General features: G+C 40.9%; 1 protein-coding gene across 4 annotated transcripts; it reads right to left on the bottom strand.

The window, feature by feature from the left end:
* Positions 1 to 12115: 12115 nt before the first annotated feature.
* Positions 12116 to 23638, bottom strand: LOC107225539 (elongation of very long chain fatty acids protein). Of its 4 annotated transcripts, none has more exons than XM_015666050.2 (4): positions 23226 to 23638; positions 23075 to 23153; positions 22714 to 22982; positions 12116 to 12861 (listed from the first exon to the last, which is right to left on the bottom strand). In XM_015666050.2, the coding sequence occupies exons 2-4, from the start codon at positions 23121 to 23123 to the stop codon at positions 12304 to 12306; spliced, it is 876 nt and encodes a 291-aa protein (XP_015521536.2). In that variant the 5' UTR covers positions 23124 to 23153; positions 23226 to 23638; the 3' UTR covers positions 12116 to 12303. The 4 variants fall into 4 exon arrangements, with proteins under 4 accessions (XP_015521536.2, XP_046586038.1, XP_046586039.1 ...); XM_046730082.1 differs by having other exon boundaries at positions 23241 to 23637; XM_046730083.1 differs by lacking the exon at positions 23075 to 23153 and having other exon boundaries at positions 23226 to 23637.
* Positions 23639 to 24016: the final 378 nt, after the last annotated feature.

Here is a 24016-nt window from a genome sequence, read left to right as displayed (position 1 = left end):
ACAATTTATTATATTTTATCTAAAATATTTCAAACTAGTCATGTTTACAATGAATTATTTCAATTCATTTTTCGCGCAAGCACATATTCAGTAGCTATGAATAAGCTTATACAATTTATTATATCGTATCTAAAATATTTCAAACTAGTCATGTTTACATTAAATTATTTCAATTCATTTTTCGCGCAAGCACATATTCAGTAGCTATGAATAAGCTTATACAATTTATTATATTTTATCTAAAATATTTCAAACTAATCATGTTTACATTAAATTATTTCAATTCATTTTTCGCGCAAGCACATATTCAGTAGCTATGAATAAGCTTATATAATTTATTATATTATTAATTACTTAATTAATTACATCAATTCTTACACAATATTTTTGATGTGTATCATCCTGAAAATATTCATTACTATTCCAGGTATAACCCGAGGTGGTTGGCGGTGGTCGGAGGTGGCCGGAGGTGGACGAGGAGGAGGACGAGCTGGACGAGGAGGAAGACGAGCTGGACGAGGAGGAGGCGGGGTGGGTCGTGGGAGAGGAGAGGAGGGAAGGGGGAAGGGGAGGGGGAGGGGAGGGGGAGGGAAGGGGGAGGGAAGGGGGAGAGGTGGGCGGTGAAGGGGGAAGGGAAGGGAAGGGAAGGGAAGGGAAGGGAAGGGAAGGGAAGGGAAGGGGCGGGAAGGGAAGGGAAGGGAAGGGAAGGGAAGGGCCGGGAAGGGAAGGGAGGGAGGGAGGGAGGGAGGGCGGGAGGGAGGGAGGGGCGGGCGGGGAGAGGGAGTGAGGGAGGGAGAGTGGAGGACGGATGTCGATGCGAGCCCATTAGAGTTAATAGAGCAGTACCCCCCCCCCCCGCGCCCGCCCGCCCTCCCTCCCTCCCGCCCCTCCTTCCCTCCCTCCCTCCCACCCTCCCTCCCTCCCTCCCTCCCGCCCTTCCCTGCCCTGCCCTTCCCTTCCCTTCCCTTCCCTTCCCTTCCCTTCCCTTCCCTTCCCTTCCCTTCCCTTCCCTTCCCTTCCCTTCCCTTCCCTTCCCTTCCCTTCCCCCTTCTCCGCCCACCTCTCCCCCTTTCCTCCCCCGCCCCTTCCCCCTTCCCTCCTCTCCGCTCCCACGACCCACCCCGCCTCCTCCTCGTCCAGCTCGTCTTCCTCCTCGTCCAGCTCGTCCTCCTCCTCGTCCACCTCCGGCCACCTCCGACCACCGCCAACCACCTCGGGTTATACCTGGAATAGTAATGAATATTTTCAGGATGATACACATCAAAAATATTGTGTAAGAATTGATGTAATTAATTAAGTAATTAATAATACAATAAATTATATAAGCTTATTCATAGCTACTGAATATGTGCTTGCGCGAAAAATGAATTGAAATAATTTAATGTAAACATGATTAGTTTGAAATATTTTAGATAAAATATAATAAATTGTATAAGCTTATTCATAGCTACTGAATATGTGCTTGCGCGAAAAATGAATTGAAATAATTTAATGTAAACATGACTAGTTTGAAATATTTTAGATAAAATATAATAAATTGTATAAGCTTATTCATAGCTACTGAATATGTGCTTGCGCGAAAAATGAATTTAAATAATTCATTGTAAACATGACTAGTTTGAAATATTTTAGATAAAATATAATAAATTGTATAAGCTTATTCATAGCTACTGAATATGTGCTTGCGCGAAAAATGAACTGAAATAATTTATTGTAAACATGACTAGTTTGAAATATTTTAGATAAGATATAATAAATTGTATAAGCTTATTCATAGCTACTGAATATGTGCTTGCGCGAAAAACGAATTGAAATAATTCATTGTAAACATGACTAGTTTGAAATATTTTAGATAAATATAATAAATTGTATAAGCTTATTCATAGCTACTGAATATGTGCTTGCGCGAAAAATGAATTGAAATAATTTAATGTAAACATGACTAGTTTGAAATATTTTAGATAAGATATAATAAATTGTATAAGCTTATTCATAGCTACTGAATATGTGCTTGCGCGAAAAATGAATTGAAATAATTCATTGTAAACATGACTAGTTTGAAATATTTTAGATAAAATATAATAAATTGTTTAAGCTTATTCATAGCTACTGAATATGTGCTTGCGCGAAAAATGAATTAAAATAATTTAATGTAAACATGATTAGTTTGAAATATTTTAGATAAAATATAATAAATTGTATAAGCTTATTCATAGCTACTGAATATGTGCTTGCGCGAAAAATGAATTGAAATAATTTAATGTAAACATGACTAGTTTGAAATATTTTAGATAAGATATAATAAATTGTATAAGCTTATTCATAGCTACTGAATATGTGCTTGCGCGAAAAATGAATTGAAATAATTCATTGTAAACATGACTAGTTTGAAATATTTTAGATAAAATATAATAATTTGTATAAGCTTATTCATAGCTACTGAATATGTGCTTGCGCGAAAAATGAACTGAAATAATTTATTGTAAACATGACTAGTTTGAAATATTTTAGATAAATATAATAAATTGTATAAGCTTATTCATAGCTACTGAATATGTGCTTGCGCGAAAAATGAATTGAAATAATTCATTGTAAACATGACTAGTTTGAAATATTTTAGATAAAATATAATAAATTGTTTAAGCTCATTCATAGCTACTGAATATGTGCTTGCGCGAAAAATGAATTAAAATAATTTAATGTAAACATGATTAGTTTGAAATATTTTAGATAAAATATAATAAATTGTATAAGCTTATTCATAGCTACTGAATATGTGCTTGCGCGAAAAATGAATTGAAATAATTTAATGTAAACATGACTAGTTTGAAATATTTTAGATAAGATATAATAAATTGTATAAGCTTATTCATAGCTACTGAATATGTGCTTGCGCGAAAAATGAATTGAAATAATTCATTGTAAACATGACTAGTTTGAAATATTTTAGATAAAATATAATAATTTGTATAAGCTTATTCATAGCTACTGAATATGTGCTTGCGCGAAAAATGAACTGAAATAATTTATTGTAAACATGACTAGTTTGAAATATTTTAGATAAGATATAATAAATTGTATAAGCTTATTCATAGCTACTGAATATGTGCTTGCGCGAAAAACGAATTGAAATAATTCATTGTAAACATGACTAGTTTGAAATATTTTAGATAAATATAATAAATTGTATAAGCTTATTCATAGCTACTGAATATGTGCTTGCGCGAAAAATGAATTGAAATAATTCATTGTAAACATGACTAGTTTGAAATATTTTAGATAAAATATAATAAATTGTTTAAGCTCATTCATAGCTACTGAATATGTGCTTGCGCGAAAAATGAATTAAAATAATTTAATGTAAACATGATTAGTTTGAAATATTTTAGATAAAATATAATAAATTGTATAAGCTTATTCATAGCTACTGAATATGTGCTTGCGCGAAAAATGAATTGAAATAATTTAATGTAAACATGACTAGTTTGAAATATTTTAGATAAGATATAATAAATTGTATAAGCTTATTCATAGCTACTGAATATGTGCTTGCGCGAAAAATGAATTGAAATAATATGTTGTAAACATGACTAGTTTGAAATATTTCAGATAAAATATAACTACAATTGCCATGAAATATTATAAAAGTGTTTTACTCACCGAGCACAAATCCTCGTCCACCTCGTCCTCCTCCTCGTCCACCTCCGACCACCTTCAACCACCTCAGGTTATACCTTGAATAGTAATAAATATTTCCAGTATAAGAACACATCGAAAATATTGTGTAAAGATTAATATAATTGAGTAATTGATCAATTAATTAATTAATAATATAATAAATTGTACAAGCTTATTTATAGCTACTGAATATGTGCTTGCGCGAAAAATGAATTGAAGTAACTTATTGTAAACATGACCAGTTTGAAATATTTTAGATAAAATATAATTACAATTGCCATGAAATATTATAAAAGTGTTTTACTCACCGAGCACAAATCCTCGTCCCCCTTCGTGAATCACCTCGACTACCCGCAACCACCCCTAACCACCCCCAACGACCACCGCCAACCACCTCGAGTTATACCTCGAATACTAATAAATATTTTCAGCGTGAGAACAAATCAAAAATAATGTGTAAGGTTTGAAATAATTTTTTCATCGACATATTTTACCAAAAAGATTATGAGAAGATTGTAAAGTTATAGAAATTTTATTAGCGCACTGACAGCTACTGAATTTCGGCTTGCGCGAAAAACGAATTGAAATAATTTATTGTAAACATGAACCAGGATCCACGGAGCGCTTATCCTGGAAGTCGAGTTTCACCGCGTAGCGGACCCGCGCAGAAACTACACAGTGCTTAGTCAAAAGTGACGAGGTCACGAACCTGTACAGCCGGAACTACGCAAAATTACTCCCGAAGGTCAAAAGTCATCAGGTCAAGTACCTGGACAGCCAAAACTACGGAGCGCTTGTTCTGGAAGTCGAGTTCCTGCAGGTAGTGGACCTTGAGCGCAAAAACTACGGAGCGCGTGTCCTGAAAGTCGTGTTTCACCAGGTAGCGGACCTGGAGTAAAGAAATTACGGAGCGCATGTCCTGGAAGTCGAGTTTCACCGCGTAGCGGACCCGAAGCGCGGGATCCGGGAGGTTGAGAACCCGGTACTCGAAATACGTAGCGGACCCGAAGCGCGGGATCCGGAAGGTTGAGAACCCGGTACTCGAAATTTGCGGAGCGCGACTCTCATCCGTCCGCTCTACTGCGCGGTTGTTTCCAGACTGAGGAATTCGGCTAGCTGATTTTAGATTGGTGACGTCACTTTCTGAACATCCGACATCCAAACTTTGGTTTCGACCTTTCATACTATGTATGATGATGTATGATGTATGATGTGTGATGTATGATGTATGATGTATGATGTATGATGTATGATGTATGATGATATGATATGATGTATAATGATTTTAGTTTTCATATATCAGACAAGAAATACGCACTTCATCTTTCCTGCCGATTCCAGACTCAAGCGGCTAGGCCCTTCGATGGTCAGCCGTTGACTCAAGATATAATCTTTATTTAACGGGTCAGCTAATAACGCTGTCGTTCTGCGACAGTTGGATGATAAAAATTTCTGCTCGTACCTTTTAAATGTGTGTTAAAATATACTCGAAGTTTTAAGAAGCTCCGTTCTATCTCTCCCTATCCAAAAAAAAAAAAAATCTTTGAGATCCATCTTTTCAGGTCTTTAAATCAGGACACTGCGTTAAATACTGTCTCATATTACGGAGCATTCATTTCATCTAGATCAAAATTAGCGCATCCTTGATATATTAAAGTTACTCGGAATTTTGTTCCATACGAACACTTTCCGAAAGTCAATTCTGCTTGTCTACGCAATGTAGATACTTCACGCGCGACTAGCTAAAACAGCGTTTCGATTCTATGTCTACAAAAATTCAAGATCGACAGAGCAAATGAAAAGTTCTTAGAATAATTATGAATATTAATGTTGTGGAATACATTGAGCGCGTGTCGAACGGAATCCCATTTCGAAATGAATAATTCTTCTGTTTTTATATTATAGACTTACAATAGTAGGTAATCTAGTTTTTGTTCTGGAAAATTATAAAATTTACAGTATGCATCACGTATTAATCGTAAATGGATCATATACGTATACTAATATCGTACATGCACCGCATATACATGTATACTTTTTGGTCTTTGCATCATTATTACATCTGATCTATTATTAATTATGATCTATGTGTACATTCTTCTCTCGGGTACCTATACTTTGATTGAATCACTGTTTAGCTACGAATTTCGGAACAAATGTATTCTCATTATTAATTTCTTGTATCGCCGACAAGTCGGTAAGTACACACAGATTTAGTACTGGCTTGGGCTCACTATTGCGAAGACTGTGTTACTCGGAAGGTGAATGCAACCAGCATTATATCGAAATCGGTAACTGATGTTTTGCAACAAGTTCTCAACATTACCTTCGGAACATCTCCGGGAGCACAACCGCACGACGATTTTCTGTTGTCACACTAATGACCATTTGCATTAGGTGCAATTGTGTTTATATTCTTCAGTCAACGTAGGAGGTATTTGGAGGTGGTTGGCGGCGATCGGAGGAGGTCGAGGAGGACGAGGACGACGAGGACGACGATGGCGGGGGGGCAGGCGGAGGAGGAAGAGGCGGACGAGGTGGACGAGGACGGCGAAGGTGGTCGGAGGTGATCGGAGGTGGTTGGAGGTGTTCGGAAATGGTAGGAGGTCGTCGCATCTGGTAGGGGGTGGTTGGTGGTGATAAGAGGTAACAGGGGGTGGTAGGAGGCGGATGCCGATGGTAAGATGTGTTTGGAGTCGGTAGGAGATGGTAGGAGGTGATCGAGGTGATCGCGGCGGATGACGAGGGGGTGGAGAAGTAGTAGGAGAAGGGGGACGAGATGGACGTGGCCGACGACGGTGCGAGGAGGTGGGATGAGATGGTTAACGGTGGTTGGCGGTGCTCGGAGTTTGTTGCGGTGGTTGGCGGTGGACGCGGTTACGCGTCTTCTCTTGGAGATGATCGAGCTGATCGAAATTTCTAAGTCGCAGTCGACAAGTAGGCATACGTACTCACTTTCTACCGACTCAATCGCAAGCTTTCATACCGACACTTCTTTGACTGCTACGAATATCGGTGCAAGCCCGTTAGGTAGAGTCGATAGAGCAGAACCCTCTTACGCTCCCAGGCCCAACTGGGCCCACTGTCCGCCGAAGACGGGTCACAAAAATTCACCCAAGGGTATCCGTCTTCATGTTCTTCAGTCAACGGTCTGGGATACTGAAACCTTCACCCTAAAAATGTAACAGTTCAAATAGCGCGCCTACTACTTAAATCAAATAAAAAAGTAGTCGTATATTGTGCGTGAACGAATGAGTTTCATCGGTTAGTATTCTACGAGAAAACGCCGAAGAATCAACATCGAATTGATACCTTGTAGTCCACGTTTCAATTTATTCTTTTACCTGTCAATATATTCAATTTTACGTAATACGTTCCTTTTGTAACAAACAAAGTCTAGTCACATTTTTTTCTAAGACTACGAGTAAACACATAATAAGTTTAACAAGTTTATAAGAATGAAAAGTGAAAGGTCATTAACGAAAACGAGATCTGTGTAACGATAACGGTGGAACTGCCTTGGGCAACAATGGAGAAAAGTAATAGCTAACTAAGACACACAAAAAACATCGTTATTGTTTGAAAAGAAGACTGGTCACCAAAGAATTATCAGAAAAACATCATTTGACAATTGGCATTATATATACAAAAGGCATATTTTAATCTTGAATGATTAATTGAAACAAGTTAATATTTACAATTTTATATAAAATCGAAAACATGGAGTATATCGAGTCCATGAATCGTAAGGTGAATTTGTCGAAAGGTCTGCATCTGATAAATAAACTCTTTATTGTTTTGAATCGTTGATTTCACTGTGTATCATCGGCGTATACATGTGTGTTCCTTCTTTATCAATAGGTGAAAATATTCGATTTTATGTTTATCTTGAATGTTTTATTTGTGTTCATGTCAATTCTGTTACTAGTATAAAATATAAATATGTCTATATCCTGGTGACCGATAAATGCAATGTAATCTAGTATAATGTTTAATCTACACCCTTGTAACTACATTCTCAATGTCTCCAATAGTTACACCCTATATAATGTCGGGGTAAGCCAACAAAATTTCGCAGTTTAGGTTCGATAATGCGGTACTCTTTTAATATAAAATTCACTATGGCAAAAGAAGCACAACTTTCCGTGACCACAAAAAAGTTTCCTTTCACCGTCAAAAACTAAATCTTTCTCCAAAAAATCAAAACACCGTGGTCTATGGTTGGTTCGTGTAGTTTCCCGATTTTTTCACGCATATGAAAACTCAACATCTAAAAATTACGAATGGGATTAATGATATCTTCATTCATTCGAAAAATAAAATTTGTGAAATGGTCAAAATATTTTTCTCTTTTGCACCGACATCGCGACATAGAGGGTTCTTTGCAATCGTAAATGAAGTCGAAAAAAAATGATGAACTCTACAGGACTGGTATTTCCCATAGCTAGAAGGCATCCCCAAGCCTTCGCGTCAACAGAGATTGATACTCTAAACGTTTAAATTTTGATATAGTCTGTGTCATGGCTTATGCAAAGAAAATGAAAACTGCAGCAAAAATTTCACAAGAACTTTGACACGTACCGGATTGAGGAAATCATTAGTTGGGAATCAATACTTTTTTTGTAATATTATCACGACATGTTCAAATATTGAATATCCATCGGATTTATGCATTTTTAAGTTACCGCGATTCTTCTCAAAATGTAACAAAACAATCTCTGAATTGTTAACAAGACCTCAAATGATGAATTGTCGCCCCAAATCGGTTCCAAACAATGGAGAACCTGGTGCATTCAACTTTTGTCTGTCTGTAAGAGTTTAGTCAACGTTCGCATGAGTGTGTGATCCCGTTCCAACTTCGCTTAGAATATCGGTATACCTCTGAAACTGTTGATCCGATCATAACAGAATACATCCTAAAACCTACCCGCATGTTGTGGCTATTCTTTGAAAAAAAAAGAATCAGAATCAAAATCGGCTGAGTAGTTCTGGAGCTATAAATGAACATGCGAACATAAAGAGAAAGAAAGATACATTGAGTTTCATACAGAGCGAATTGCTACCGACAGAATGGCTCGTCATCTGCTATAGTTTAATGCGCATATGCTACAATCCGAGAGCAGTTGTTTGCAAAACTGCCCCCGTTGAAGCCAATTTTTGGGGCGGCAAGGTTAAATTTTTTTTCAAACATTATTAAGAAGGGGGAGGGTAAGGGTTTGCACTTTCGAAAAATCGAATTTTTTTTTGTCTTATATTATTGTTAAACATTTCAAGAATATATTCCCAAAATTTTAAGTCGATCTGAGCAAAACTCTTGAAGTTATTTTCTAGTTAGTCTCCTGCCCTTTAACACTATAGCTCTGGCAGCAGGTATACAACTTATTCATTTCTATCGTTCTGGTCCATTATCCTGTTTCGAGAATGTTTTATTTAGTAAAGACAGGTAAGTTAAGCCATAAAGACATATTTTATATTTGTATGTATACTATACACTGTACAATATTTTAAAACGAGAGACGAGCGTCAGTTTGTCGTTGCACGTTCGATCGTGCGATTTGTGATTTTTTCTCAAAACTAGTTTTTCAAAGTCCGTGTTCACTGCCATTTAGAAACTACTTGACCGATTCATTTCAAACTTGGTACACATTTTCTACATATAAAATACCTCCCACCAACGTTTAGTTGAAATTGTTTTTTTTTCACATTAAGGGGGTTTCCCATCCACAAAATGGCGGAATTTTTCGTGGAAAATAGCAGTTTACACTTTAGATGGCCACCAAAAATTTTTTATGAAAAAAAAAATAATCATAGAACGTTGGGGGGAGGATCTGATGATACTTTAACTAAATTTTAATGGTTTTTGATTTCAGATAATTTCCGACCGAGATATAGTGAAGACCGCAAATTGTTTTTTTTCTAAGACGTTCTGGGGCAAGCTCTGTCACCGGCTTGTTTTTCAATATTTCCTCATGAAAAAATTACAGAATATTGTTACAAGTATACTTAATAATGTACAAAAGGTTTGAATAGATTTGCTCAATCCATACTTTTAAAAGAAATTCACAAAAAAGGGTTTTTTTTTACACTGGAACCCTTACCCCCCCTTAAGGGCCACTTTCAAATGTGTTTTGTCGGAAATTGACCACCAGGATTAATTCCCGTACTTCCCTTTCATCTTGAAATTAATACTTATAACAATTATTGATATGGGCAAGGTTAGGTATTATAAATAAATCCACTCGGTTTGGGGGTCAATCAAAGATGGTTTATTGCCCCAGAGGAGGAAAACCTCAGCAGGAACTGAGTAAAAACCTCCTCGAAATCGTGTACAATGTATGTGAATGAATGTTAGATGTATGAGTGGATGTGTGCACTGGATGTATCTAGAGAGAGAATTGTGACGCTTCGAGTGAAGACACAATAGGGGTGAGCTCAACCGCCTTACCAGATGCTAGCGTGGAAGCTAGTTACACGATAATTATCAAGGCGATAATCAATTCCCCAGTGGGAATACAAGAGAGAGATGGAACGGCCGAGAGGCGCTATTTTAATGGCCGAGAGGCGCTATTTGAATGGCCGAGAGGCGCTATGTCATGGAGTGACGACGAGTGTCGACCCTCTTATGCCGCAGTGGCGTTGTCTCAGTTATGTATCAACACAACTATCGTTACAAATACTACTTAGCGTCAGTTCAAATCAGAGATTCGAATTATAGGCTCACCAAATTGGAGAGGAGCCTGAGTGCTGTCTGGCTCACGCGTATCAATCAACTGCTTGTGCCAGCACGTGTTGACCCGGCGTTTCTCCGACTTACCGTACTGCGCATGTCAGGTAGCCATTGTTTTCGAGTTCTGCACAGATTTGAAGGTGTGTGTCACACGCAATCACATGAGTGTATCCCAATACAAGTAACTCTGCCGTGTAGGCACGATACAAAATGTCCTTGCATAATATGCGCAAGACCAGAAACAAAGTGTGTTAGTCAGCACGACCAAACAAAATACGGAACTAGTATAAACAATATTAGTTATTCACATTTTGTTAATCTGATGAATCGTTCACTCATAAAAAGTACATTTCAAATATAACATGAACCTAAATTATTTGAAATAAGGACACGAAAAATACTCGGCACCAAGAATACTCTTCATCTAGTTTTATTGGAAATCGACGAGACAAATCATCCACCACATGCATCACATAATCAAATTTCAGTTTCTTTAATTTCTCTGACCTTCATATCCAAGAATCACCTTTCTATTAGTAAATCATCCGTTGCACTTTTGATACATCCGTTTCACATGAAAACTTACAATTAGTGAAGATAGCTTACCTATCAGTGCCAATATACAGAGTGAATTGCTCATGACAGAATGGTCCGTCGTCCGTTGCAATTTAATGCTATGAGAATCTACCCCTTCGAATCACTTTAAGACTACACAGTTGCCAACTCATACGAGGCGTATAAGCGGATGACTTTTTAGTAACCAACTTATTGGTAGCACGATCAGTTACCGAGTCATATGGACGAGCCTCTCGTCGGTGCCTTTAGCTGAGTTCCAATTTAACGATTCGCTTGGAGCCTATGGCATATATTATTGGGAACTCTAGTGCTCGGATAGGCTATCTGGTGGTGATATTCAACATCTGAGCGAGTAGATTGAATCGCATCAGCTGACTCGGACTATGTACTTGTTTATGTACAAATTTACAAACTTCTTATAATAAAAGTTTCATTTTATATTTTAAAATTACAAAAACAAAATGTATTCTTATAAAAATACACTTTTCTACATTTGTTTATGTACAGCGTGACCAATTCACTGTAGTCCGTATTTTCACCGCTAGGTGCAATTTTTTAAGCCACGCCTCGGCTGGAGACCCAAATCTCGAATTATACTACAATATATCATTAACGCTATCCAAGTTACCACGACAGTCATTACTTGAACAGTAAAGTAAGGCAATACCTGTACTTCCATGGTGAGGCTTCTCTTGTCTTCAACATTTCTTCTAACAATGCATCTGCGTATATAATCAATAAACACTTGATCGAAACTACCATCCATTTGGTTATCAAAGACTGGTGGCTACTCTCTTGGGAACGGGCGAGCTTATCGGACCCCAGGTTTCAATTTCTTACGTAACAATGCGCATGGGCTACAATTTGAGAGTTGTAACACAACTGCTAGCGACAACTGCCAAACATTTTTGAGGTTATATTCGTGACGCTTGATCATCCCAGCTAACTGCTCTCAGATTGCAGCGCATGCGCATCAAATTCTAGCAGACGACTGACTATTCTATCGTGAGCAATTCATTCTGTATATATATAGGCCTAATAAATAGATATTTGATTCTGAATTCCAGCGCATAATGAAAAATACGTAATTCCCTATTTTACGGACCACATTGCAGTAATAATTTGACGAAGCTATTAAAACCATGAACATTGTAACTTTATTAATTTAACATAGAACAGGTATAGACAGTATAAAACAACTTCATGTTACCGTGGAATCGATTTACGATATTCGATTACAACACCATAGCCCAATTTGATATGAGGATTCCTTAAGTTACGACCCTCAACCATCCGTACTTTCAATTGATATAGCATGCAACTTAATCACACTGTCCAGGGATACTTTGAAGTTTAAAATCTTTTTTATTAGATTTCAGACTGCTGGAATTATTTTTTGAGACACCTACGCACGCCACGTTATTAACGTTACTTTTATGGTAATTTTGGACATAAAAGGATGCGAGCATGTACGTAAAAGTAGTGCTGATCACTATTGTGCCCAGAGCTGTTGACTTTGGAACGGTACAGTCGATGAAGAACACTTGTATACTGTGTAAATCTGCAATAACAAATCGTACGATTTGTAGTGCAGTCAGATACTTTTTCCACACCAGGTACTTCTGTACTTTCGGCCCAATTGCAGCGAGTAAGTAATAGCTGTATACAAATGTCAGAACAAAACAGTTCAATAGTCCGATAAACGTTGAATGACCACCAGCCATGTAACGGACTCCAATCCAAGAATAAGTCACCGCTGTAATGTGGTAACAAATATGAAATAAAGATAATTGACGTTCCTTCTTGCGGAGTACAACGAATACCGTATCTAAAAGTTGGATGATCTTGCAAATGAAGTACAGGTGTACGCTTCTCGCCATCTGTAAATTATTAAAACGGTTTAAGTTCGTAAGCCCACGTTACCACGCAACATTTGGCGAATATTACTGCAATATTTCTATCCTTTTACTATAGCAGCAAAATTACAGGCATATTACAGTTTCACGTGTTCACTCAAAATATACAGCGAAAAAATTGCACAATGTGTCTTACAAATTTTAACCTTGCCAAGTGACGTTGTTACGATTTTACTGCAAGATTTGATGATGTATAAACACTCATTTCATTTGTCTCATCAAAATACATTTGAAATCAATTGGATTATATGTGAATTGAACTAAATATAGCAGCAAAACTGAACGTCTGAAGCAAAAAATCATCGTGATTACACATAATCAATCAATCTAAGGTTTGTGAAGCAACCAAGATCACACACAGTACAAAATCTTGAATCGACATTACAACAACATTGCTATATCGCAGTTACGGTTACCATCCAGACATATTGTAGCAATATTACAATTAACATCTTGTGTATGAAACATTGCAGATGGATTGTTGCAATATTGCAATTTATTCAACTTACACGTCATAATTGCAGTAAGATTGCATCAACACAAAGCTGGTATATGTATATTGTATGCTTTATGAAAATTAATGTTTCAATTACGTGTATATAGTTGATATGATGGTATTCGAAAGTAGGGGGGCTGGGTGATCCGAGACGAGGTGAATTAATTTTTTGGTCGGTTTCAAAACGTTCGGTACGTCTGATAAAAATCCAATCGAATCATCAAAATAAAGTCACGCAATAATTTTATTACCTTTCCAAAATATTTTTTAAACCCCTCAAAAACAGATGCTCTATTCTATTGATAATTATTTTGACACGTATTAAAAGACATTATTGATTAAAAAGAAATTACAAATGCCAATTTTCTTGCTGGAAAGGTTTTGAAATTACCGCCATTAGCACTTTCTGTCTGCTTTCACAACTCACGCGTAGCATACTTGTTGTGTTTTTTGACGATTCTCGACGTTACCGCAGCTACATTCATCTACACCAGGCCCCTGACACTGGTGGTATAACGTGTCCCCGTTAGTATATCCCGCCACTACGCGGCGCTAGTAGTCACCTGCTCACAATGCGCGGTCCCTATTGGTTGTACGGAGGTTAAGAACAACGCAGAGAGCAGATTTTCGGAGAATGAGGAGCGTAGGGGGTAAAGTATATGACTACTAGCGCCACGTTTGGCGGGGACAACAACGGGACGTCCTGCTATAAGAGAATCTAGTCCAGTGCCAGAGACTTGATCGACACCCAACAATTTGCAGCATTGGGATGACGACCGTAATCACCTACGCCAGTGGATGTCTTTGTCTCAGTGATGTGAAAGGACCTTTATATAATTTATAAAAAAAGGAGCTCCGTGTTGAAAACGGAACGTAGGAGATTGTTTTCTTTTCTGATCAAAAAAGTTCCTGTTCTCTACCTACCTCTAATCTAAGCTGACGCGGGATTTGACACTGGTGCAGCGGACTTGCAGACGCAGGCTTGACAGTTTGTCGTCCATAGTTTCCCATAGACGCGGGCTATGACGCCGTGCTATGTTTTGACCAGATTCGGACTCGCCGTTGTACCCTAAGCTATTTTTTCGAAGGCTGAGTTTTTCCTTCTAGCCGTATTCCCTCCTCTAATAATGGATTTTACTCCATGTAGATTTTCTGTTCCTATGATTTTACTCCGTTGCTGTTCCCTCTCTACTTGAATGATTTTACTTATCTTTGACAAGTTGTTACCTGAGTAAGAAAGCAAGTTTTGATACACCGTAATATTTAATCAACCAAATCAATTCAAAGAAATACAATCTTTTGGTATCAAGAATATCGCATGCTCATGCAAGAACGAAAAAAAAAAAGGTAAAATAAAATAAAGAACAAATTACGCAATTGAGTATTTGAATGAAATTTTTTTATTTCATATTCTTGTAGATTGGAAAAAAATATTTTGGACTTATTTTTTATTTTTTCGATTGAATCAAAATTGCCATTAATATAACGGATTGAAAACTATAACATTGTGACGTCACCCATGTCAAGATATATCTATATATATTAAAATCAGTGAAATTCAATCACCTATAACATGAAAAATTAGCATTTTTAACGAAAAACAAAAAATACGTCCTCATTATTTTGGCTTGCACTGCATTATGCACCCCTAAAAATGGAAAAAAAAATTTCATTCTAATACTCAATTCATAGGTTACGCTCCTGAGTTTCACAAAGTTAAATTTGTTTATAGTTCTACTTCAGCTAGACTCTACATATTTCGATTTCTTTCAGTAGCTGAAAGAACCGCTATGCGTCTATCCCTATATCCCATAATTCTACTCTATCTGCCAAGGCGCTTGGCTTACGAATTGTTCTATCTTTAAAATTTAACTCTAAATTCGATCGTAGCCTTCCAATGCGTTCTACGCCGTGACAATAACCGATGAGTCACTTTCATAATTACTATGCTTTTATCCTTTAGAAACGTCTGACTACGCATCCAGCTTGCTTACAGTGTGTGGTCTTTGATTTGCGTTAAATCAGTATTAATTGTTTGAATTTTATCAATGCGTCGTCGCCTTGTGCGATATCTACCGATTGAGAGGTTATGTCGAATAATGTTTACTTTCTGCCTCAGTGGTGAAATTCAATGTAAGATAAGACATGATTTTCATGTTTACAGGTATGATCACACTCCAAATAGCGATCTCTATAAATAGTCATTGAAGGTTAGTAGCAAACCACACAGGGACGACAATCTTTGGAGAGCGCGTTTGCGAAACTGCAGCAACGGTAAAACGGTGCGTCTCAATTTATCCAATCACACGAACGGTGTAAAAACCTGAGTTTGTGGGAAGGCAGGGACGTCAACCCCTCAATCCTGCGTCTGTAAAGTTCACTGCAACGGAGTAAAATCCGACGCCTGCCAAAGAAATAGATAGTCAAACCACAGGGATCTTTAATTAGGAAAAGATTAACCATCCACCTTTGTTTCGGCAAGGTATCGAATAGTTAAATGTGTGTCTCGCGACACTCAAAATCGTCCTCGTACATTTACGCACACTCGCGTGCAATGTTTACTTGCCGTCTCTGCGTCAAATCTCGCCGCTTGCCCGTGTCGCGACTCAAAACCCATCAGCTGTATCTCATGTATTGTCTACTATCTCGAAATCATGTATGTGTATAATCTATGTGTTCTCTCGCTCTGTAAAATCGCCACTCTCTGTAACGTTCTCTTGCGATACGGTTTGTATCGCCTCATCAAAACCAACAAAAATCTAGTTTATCGGCATTCATTATCTCTCTCCATCTCAACATCACTTTCGTTTCATTCACACTTGTTCTCATCACGAATTCGCGGATCCCACGTCGATGATCCATCTCTTTTTGCCATCTCTCTAAACATTTTTTGTGGTCCTTCGAGCCGGATCAGTCGCGAATCGAATCGGATCATTCGCAAATCGAGTCGAATCTTTCGAATCGTTGCGACTTACGGGAAAACGAATTAGCTAGTGAGTGAAACGGAACTATCGCGTGTGCATCAAGTTGCGAAAGTTCACGTTATCAAAGTGAACAATCTCGTTATCGGTGAAAACCATCAACAAAAATCAGTCGCGTCCGTTAAATTCAAACGTGCGGTATCCTCTGTAGTGACCGTGACTAAGATCTGAGCGTCAACAACACCGATCTCTCGAAGTGTGAATCGCGTCGCGCTACTATCAGTGTGTTTGTGTCTCGTTCGTGAGAACTCAGTTCGTCGCGTGAGTTTAAATCCTCTCGTACATCAACATGTCGATCGAAGAACATATCGAACGTCAAAACGACTACATTTGGCGCATCTCTCGTGCCGTCGACAACCTGCGCAAGCTCGGCGAGGCAAAAATCACTTACGGGCAGGTGAAGTCGCGGCTTAATGCTTTAAATTCAAGTTGGAATAAGTTCCAAGAGAATCACGAAAAGATCAGCGAGATCAAGTTCGCAGCAAAAGGTGATCAACTCGAAGCGATAAAAAAGCTTTCGTACTTCGCGAAAGATTATTACGGGCTGTGTGAAGAGCACTTCTTGAGTGGCGAAGGAGTGATGCTTGATCTTCTCGAATCGCTAAAACCTGCGCCTGCAGCAACCGTGCAAGCCGCTGCAGCTCCTCAAGACGCACCAGCAGGAGGATCATCAAAACGGTTACCGCGTATCGAACTGCCCACTTTCGCGGGCAGCTACTCAGAATGGAAGCCGTTTCACGACCTCTTCTCGTCGATGGTTCGCGAAAATTCGCAACTTTCGGAAGTGGAAAAGCTGCACTACCTCAAAACCAGTGTGACCGATGAACCGTTACAACTTATCAAAAACATTTCTCTCACCGCAGAAAACTTCCCTCGAGCCTGGGAAACTCTCGTCTCACGGTACGAAAACAAGAGACTTTTGACGGATTCTCATCTCGCGACACTTTTCGCGATTCCTCGTGTCACGAAAAAGTCGTCATCAGAACTGAAGAGCTTGCACAGCAACACTTGCGAAGCTCTTGGCGCGCTCGAACTTCTCGATAGTCCCGAGAAATTAGGGGATCACATCATCGTGCACATGACGATTCGCAAGCTCGACCCAGCATCTCTCGAAGAATGGGAGAAAAGTGTTAGCGAGAAACTCGAGCCCCCCACGTTTGCGGAGCTCAAGGCGTTTCTCATCGGTCGCATCCGCACCCTCGAAGCCGTGGAGCAAGCTCATGCTCATAATCATATCGCGACGTCGAAACCACACTCATCGCAAGGAAAGTCAAATCTTCAGACGACAAGGTCACATACAGCGCAATCAAAGGAACAGTCGTGTGCTTGTTGCAAAGGCAACCACTACATCGCGTTCTGTTCGACCTTTCGCGACAAATCTCTGGATCAAAGAAGGGAAGTGGTTTCTGCAAAAAAGCTTTGCTTCAATTGTCTCGGTCCACATCAGCAGAAGGACTGTCGATCCAACAAAACGTGTCGCGTGTGCAACAGTCGACATCATTCCTTGCTGCATCGAAACTCTTCCTCAATCTCGACAATTGCTAACAGCGGCACATCTCAAGTTCAGGCTGCAGTAGCGCAACCTGCAGTGCAGAATGCACCGATCTCGAATAGCGCCTCTCAGGTGAGCAACCACTCAGCTCAGCCTACAATGATCAAGCGCTCTCCAGTTCTTCTCGCCACAGTGCAATTGATCGCCTCGAATCCGGAGACTGGAGAAAGAATCATCGCTCGCGCTCTACTCGATCAAGGATCCGAAAGTTCATTCGTCACGGAGTCGCTAGCGCAACAATTGCGACTACGTCGGCATCAAGCAACGATACCGATCATTGGCGTCGGAGCTCATCAATCGGCAGTGACTCGCGGCATCGCGACATTGCAACTCCAATCTCGTGCTCACACCTCGTTCTCGTGTCAGGTGGAGGCACTCGTGCTTCCACGACTCACATCGTATCTACCCTCATTTCGACTTCTCGTCGAAGACTGGCCTCATCTACGAGGACTCAACCTCGCGGATCCAAGCTTTGCACATCCCAGTCAAATCGACGTAATTCTCGGAGCTGACATCTACAGCAACATCATTGGTCAAGGAGTTCGAAGAGGAGCACCAGGAACACCAATCGCGCAAGAAACTCAGTTCGGTTGGGTCCTCTCCGGCTGCGTTTCAGCGGAAGCAGCAAGCCCCTCGTATGGCGCAGTCCAAGGCTTCCAATGCTCCCTCGATCACGAACTGCTCGATCTCGTGCAGCAGTTTTGGAAGCAGGAAGAAGTGTCGAAACCTTTGGCACTAACTTCCGAAGAAGAGCGTTGTGAGCAACACTTTCGTGAAACGGTTTCTCGAACTATGTCCGGTCGTTACGCAGTTCGGCTGCCGCTCAAGAACAATTCGGTAGAGCTCGGCAACTCGCGGAATCCCGCGCATCAAATGCTCCTTCGTTTGGAGAAACGGTTCGGTAGCGACGCGAAACTCAAGGAGGCTTACTCGAGCTTCCTTCGTGAATATCGTGAACTCGGGCACATGCGTCGCGCTATCAATACACCTGAAGACAATTCCCGCGTGTTTTATCTTCCCCATCACGGTGTAGTTCGCGACAGCAGTTCAACAACAAAGTTGCGTGTCGTGTTCAACGGGTCTCAAAGAACCAACCTCGGACTCTCTCTCAATGACAATCTTCTCGTCGGTCCAAAAGTGCAAACCGACCTCGCGGACGTTCTCTTCCGATGGCGACAATATCCAGTCGCGTTCTCATCAGACATCGTCAAGATGTACCGACAAATTTTGGTCCACAATGATGACCAAGATTTTCAGCGAATCCTCTGGAGGGAAGAACCAGAGCTACCGATTGAAGAATATCAACTGACTACGGTAACGTATGGTCTTGCAAGCGCTCCGTATCTCGCGATCCGTGTTCTTCATCAACTCGTTCAGGACGAAGGTAAGCAGTATCCCTTTGCGAGCCACGTCATTCTCGAGAACACGTACGTCGACGACCTCCTCTCAGGAGCAGAGAACGTTGATCAAGGTCGCGAGAAAATCAACGAACTCAATCAATTGCTCAAGGCGGGCGGCTTTGAACTTCAAAAGTGGACTTCAAGCCACTCAGAAACTCTCGTTGACATTTCTCGAAACCATCAAGAGATCGCGATGCATCTGAATCTCGATCAAAGTCCATTCTTTCGGGCTCTCGGTCTTGCGTGGAGACCAGACATCGACGCGTTCGCGTTCTCTCCGCAAATTCATCAAACTCAGGACAATTTCACGAAACGAAAAGTTCTTTCACAAACCGCGCAGCTCTTTGATCCTCTCGGATGGCTCTCGCCGATCACGATCAGAGCCAAAATCTTTATGCAGGAATTGTGGGCACTCGGTTTCGACTGGGACGAGCCGCTCTCAGCTTCATTGTCCTCGCGATGGATCGAGTTTCTACAAGATCTTCAAGGCATCTCAGCTATCACCATCCCACGATGGATCGGGTTAAGTTCAGCATCTCTCGGGATAGAGATCCACGGTTTCGCGGACGCCTCTCAAAGTGCATTAGGCGCAGTGATCTACGCGCGAACGTATATCAACACTCACGAAGTGCGCGTTTCACTAGTGTGCGCGAAAACTAAAGTAGCGCCGCTAAAGAAGGTGACAATTCCTCGTCTCGAACTCTGTGCTGCGAATCTTCTCGTCCGGTTGATGTGTCATGTGGAAAAGACTCTTAATTTCGAAAACACCCCGGTTTATCTGTGGACGGATTCCACAGTCGCGCTCGCGTGGATCAAAAGCCACCCATCGCGGTGGAAGGAATTCGTTCGTAATCGCGTAACGGAAATCCAAGAGTTCGCGCGCGCTCGTTGGTATCACATCTCGGGTCTTGAAAACCCCGCTGATCTTGCGTCTCGTGGTGCATCTCCGGAGCAACTCCAAAAATCAGAACTTTGGACCTTCGGACCATCCTGGCTCTCGAAGCCTTCTGTCAATTGGCCATCCTCATCTCCGCGACCGGAAGAAAACGTTCATCTCGAGGAAACAAAAGGGCTGTCGACGCACATCGCAACAGCTAAGCCGCTACAAATCTGGGATCTCGTCGATCGCTACTCAAAACTATCGACTCTCCTCAAAGTCACATCATTGTGTAAGCGCGCAGCAAATCGGTTCCTCGCAAAGACGACATCGAATCGCGTAAACACGTCTATCACTGTCGGACCGATCTCTACTCTCGAATTGAGCGACGCCCAACTGTTTTGGACCAAGGTGACCCAGCAGGCGTACTTTGCAGAAGAAATTCGCCAAATCGAGACCAGCTCAAGTCTCACTCGAAGTCATCCACTATCGCGACTCACGCCGTTCATCGATTCGAACGGATTCCTCAGAGTCGGTGGTCGACTGAATCACTCATTGCTTTCGTATGACGAAAAGCACCCGTTCATCTTGCCTCGCGAATCATCGTTCTCCACATTGATCATCGATCATCATCATCGGTTGACGCTCCACGGAGGTCCGCAACTCACTCTCGCTACAATCCGACAGCGGTACTGGATCCTGGGAGGAAGAGTACCGATCCGCATGTTCATACATCGTTGCGTTCCTTGTGCGCGTCATCGCGCCACCCTCAGCAGCCAACAGATGGGCCAACTCCCTCAGTCTCGAGTCACGCAATCAAGGCCGTTTCTTCACTCTGGCGTTGACTACGCTGGTCCATTCTCGATTCGAGCCTCTCGCGGAAGAGGAGCGAAATCATGCAAGGGATATATCGTTATCTTCATCTGCTTCACGACCTCGGCTGTGCATCTCGAGCTAGTTTCGGACTACACGACGGAGGCATTCATCGCGGCGTACAAACGCTTCACATCTCGACGAGGAATTTGTGCCTCAATCGCAAGCGATTGTGGAACGAATCTCGTCGGCGCAGACTCAGAACTTCGCCGTCTTCTCGCTGCATCGTCAAAGGAGTTCTCAGAAATCGCAAACATCCTCGCATCACACGGAACCCAGTGGCGGTTCAATCCCCCTTCCGCGCCTCATTTCGGTGGAAAATGGGAAGCCGGAGTGAAATCAGTCAAATTTCACCTCAAACGAGTCATCGGAGAAGCTACTCAAACGTTCGAGCAATTCGCGACGTTCCTCACGCAAGTAGAAGCCACGCTCAATTCTCGACCTCTTTGCGCTATCTCGGACGATCCACGGGATCCAAGTGCCTTGACTCCAGGACACTTTCTCGTCGGCTCAGCATTGAACACAATTCCTGAGCCGACACTCATCGAGGAGCCAGCTCAACGGCTATCGCATTGGCAACACTCGCGTCAAATGCTGGAGCATTTTTGGAAACGGTGGAGTACGGAGTATCTTCAGTCCTTCCAAAACCTCTCGAAATGGCAGACTCATCACGGGAACATCAAAATCGGATCCATCGTTCTCGTAAAAAACGAAAATCTACCTCCATCTGTGTGGCCCCTCGCGCGAGTGATCGAAGTGCATCCGGGAACCGACGGTCTCGTTCGCGTTGTGACCGTTAAAACGAAATCCTCTGTGTTAAAACGTCCTATCGTGAAATTGTGTGTGCTTCCAGTGTCCTCTTAAGACAATTATTGACTCTAAGAATAAATAACGCACGGCGGGCGGCATAATCTAATTTCGCGATCGTTACCGATAGCGAAGCGGGCGGTATGTTTCGGCAAGGTATCGAATAGTTAAATGTGTGTCTCGCGACACTCAAAATCGTCCTCGTACATTTACGCACACTCGCGTGCAATGTTTACTTGCCGTCTCTGCGTCAAATCTCGCCGCTTGCCCGTGTCGCGACTCAAAACCCATCAGCTGTATCTCATGTATTGTCTACTATCTCGAAATCATGTATGTGTATAATCTATGTGTTCTCTCGCTCTGTAAAATCGCCACTCTCTGTAACGTTCTCTTGCGATACGGTTTGTATCGCCTCATCAAAACCAACAAAAATCTAGTTTATCGGCATTCATTATCTCTCTCCATCTCAACATCACTTTCGTTTCATTCACACTTGTTCTCATCACGAATTCGCGGATCCCACGTCGATGATCCATCTCTTTTTGCCATCTCTCTAAACAACCTTCCTTTTTCGAGCACGAAACTTTTTTTCTTAATTATTTCAAGGTTCATTAAACATCATAAAGACAAAGACTCCCACCAGCGTTGGTAATTACGAGCATTCCGCTCTCGAAAATCTTACGAGCGTTAAAATACATAACCTCCGCAAACCGCGTCTTACAGCTGAAGCTCGCTCATGAGCAGTTAATCGCTGAAATTCAGCCTGTCAACTTTCACCAACATTTCCTTTCCATACATGAAAACAATCTTAATCTACAAATTGAACTCACCCGAATATCCGACGGGCTTTCCGAATAAACGAATGGTTGACACGAGTAGCTGTAATCGTAAAGCCAGCCTGCCATTAAGCCCTCTCGGATTAAATAAATGTTGAAAAAGACTTGAATCAAGTTGTGCACAATCATAGTTTTGCGCAACGTGTAGGGTGGCTTGTCTCTCATGAAACTTCGGCCCGAAGTGCAGATATACAGGTACATCGCCAGTATAATAATCACAGGCCCTGGTCCCGACATTAAAAACCACTCGGCAGTTCTGGGGTCTGGGGAAAAAGTTAACCCAAAGTTCAGTTGAGTGGCCTAGTAATTTAAACCAAGTAGCGTGGGCAATTTTATAAAATACTCATGAACGAACCATAATTATGGTACGATGGGTAAAACCATCCGAGAAGGCGATTTAACATTTTTGTTAATAATACGGGAAGCGTGTTTAGCTGAAAAGCACAAATTGTACCGAATTATTGGTAAGTTGAAGTGAAATGGTGGCGAAATATGCGAATACATACAAACTGATTCAATACCTGCTATGCGGAATGTATTTTCAGTGAGTTTTTGGAATACTTGCTATTCAGGCATTTGCCCGCAGTACATCAGCAGAAATTGAAATTGTAACTAACGATTCTGAAACTTCACTTGTAGTATCATGAACAGCAAGTAACAATTGCATATTCAATTTATGTGTACAACTGCATTTTTCATGCCTCGTGTACAGGTTGTTTCCGAGTAAACACCACAGTATCTTGGGTTGTCTGCCACTGAGGGAAACAAACGTCGGTACGAGTTATCGATAAGTAGCGCGTTCAAAGTCCTCGCGAATAAGTTGGAATTGCCCGTCTTGCCTTGGCAGAGTTGTATGGATGTGGCCAAACAGTTTTTCGTTGTTTATAACCTACGTTGAAACATTCAGTGATCGCGTCTCGGAGTTACTTTGAAATGATTAAATGACTCGATAGTTTTTACTGATATTTGTTCCCTGAGTAGTAGGCAACCCTACATACTGTGGCATTTAGTCGGAAACATCCCGTACAACTACCAAGTTTATCGAGTCGGAATAGAATTAGAAATTTTAGTACTCGTACGGTTCATTGAAGCATTATTTTTCACACTGTTTTCTAATTAGAGAATACCTTAGCGATAATTCTGCGATGTTCATTTCCTCTGTTTCATTATCAGGTCATTTCAAGAACTGAATCTTTCTTTGAAATGGATATTGTATTTTTATTCGTGCGGCATTGAGGTTGACTTATCACAGTTCGACCTTAATCATGACATTGCGATTATCGAGTCACACGCTTCG

The sequence above is a fragment of the Neodiprion lecontei genome, chromosome 2 (assembly GCF_021901455.1).
Source record: "Neodiprion lecontei isolate iyNeoLeco1 chromosome 2, iyNeoLeco1.1, whole genome shotgun sequence".
NCBI lineage: Eukaryota > Metazoa > Arthropoda > Insecta > Hymenoptera > Diprionidae > Neodiprion > Neodiprion lecontei.
This window is presented reverse-complemented; position numbering and strand designations above follow the sequence as displayed.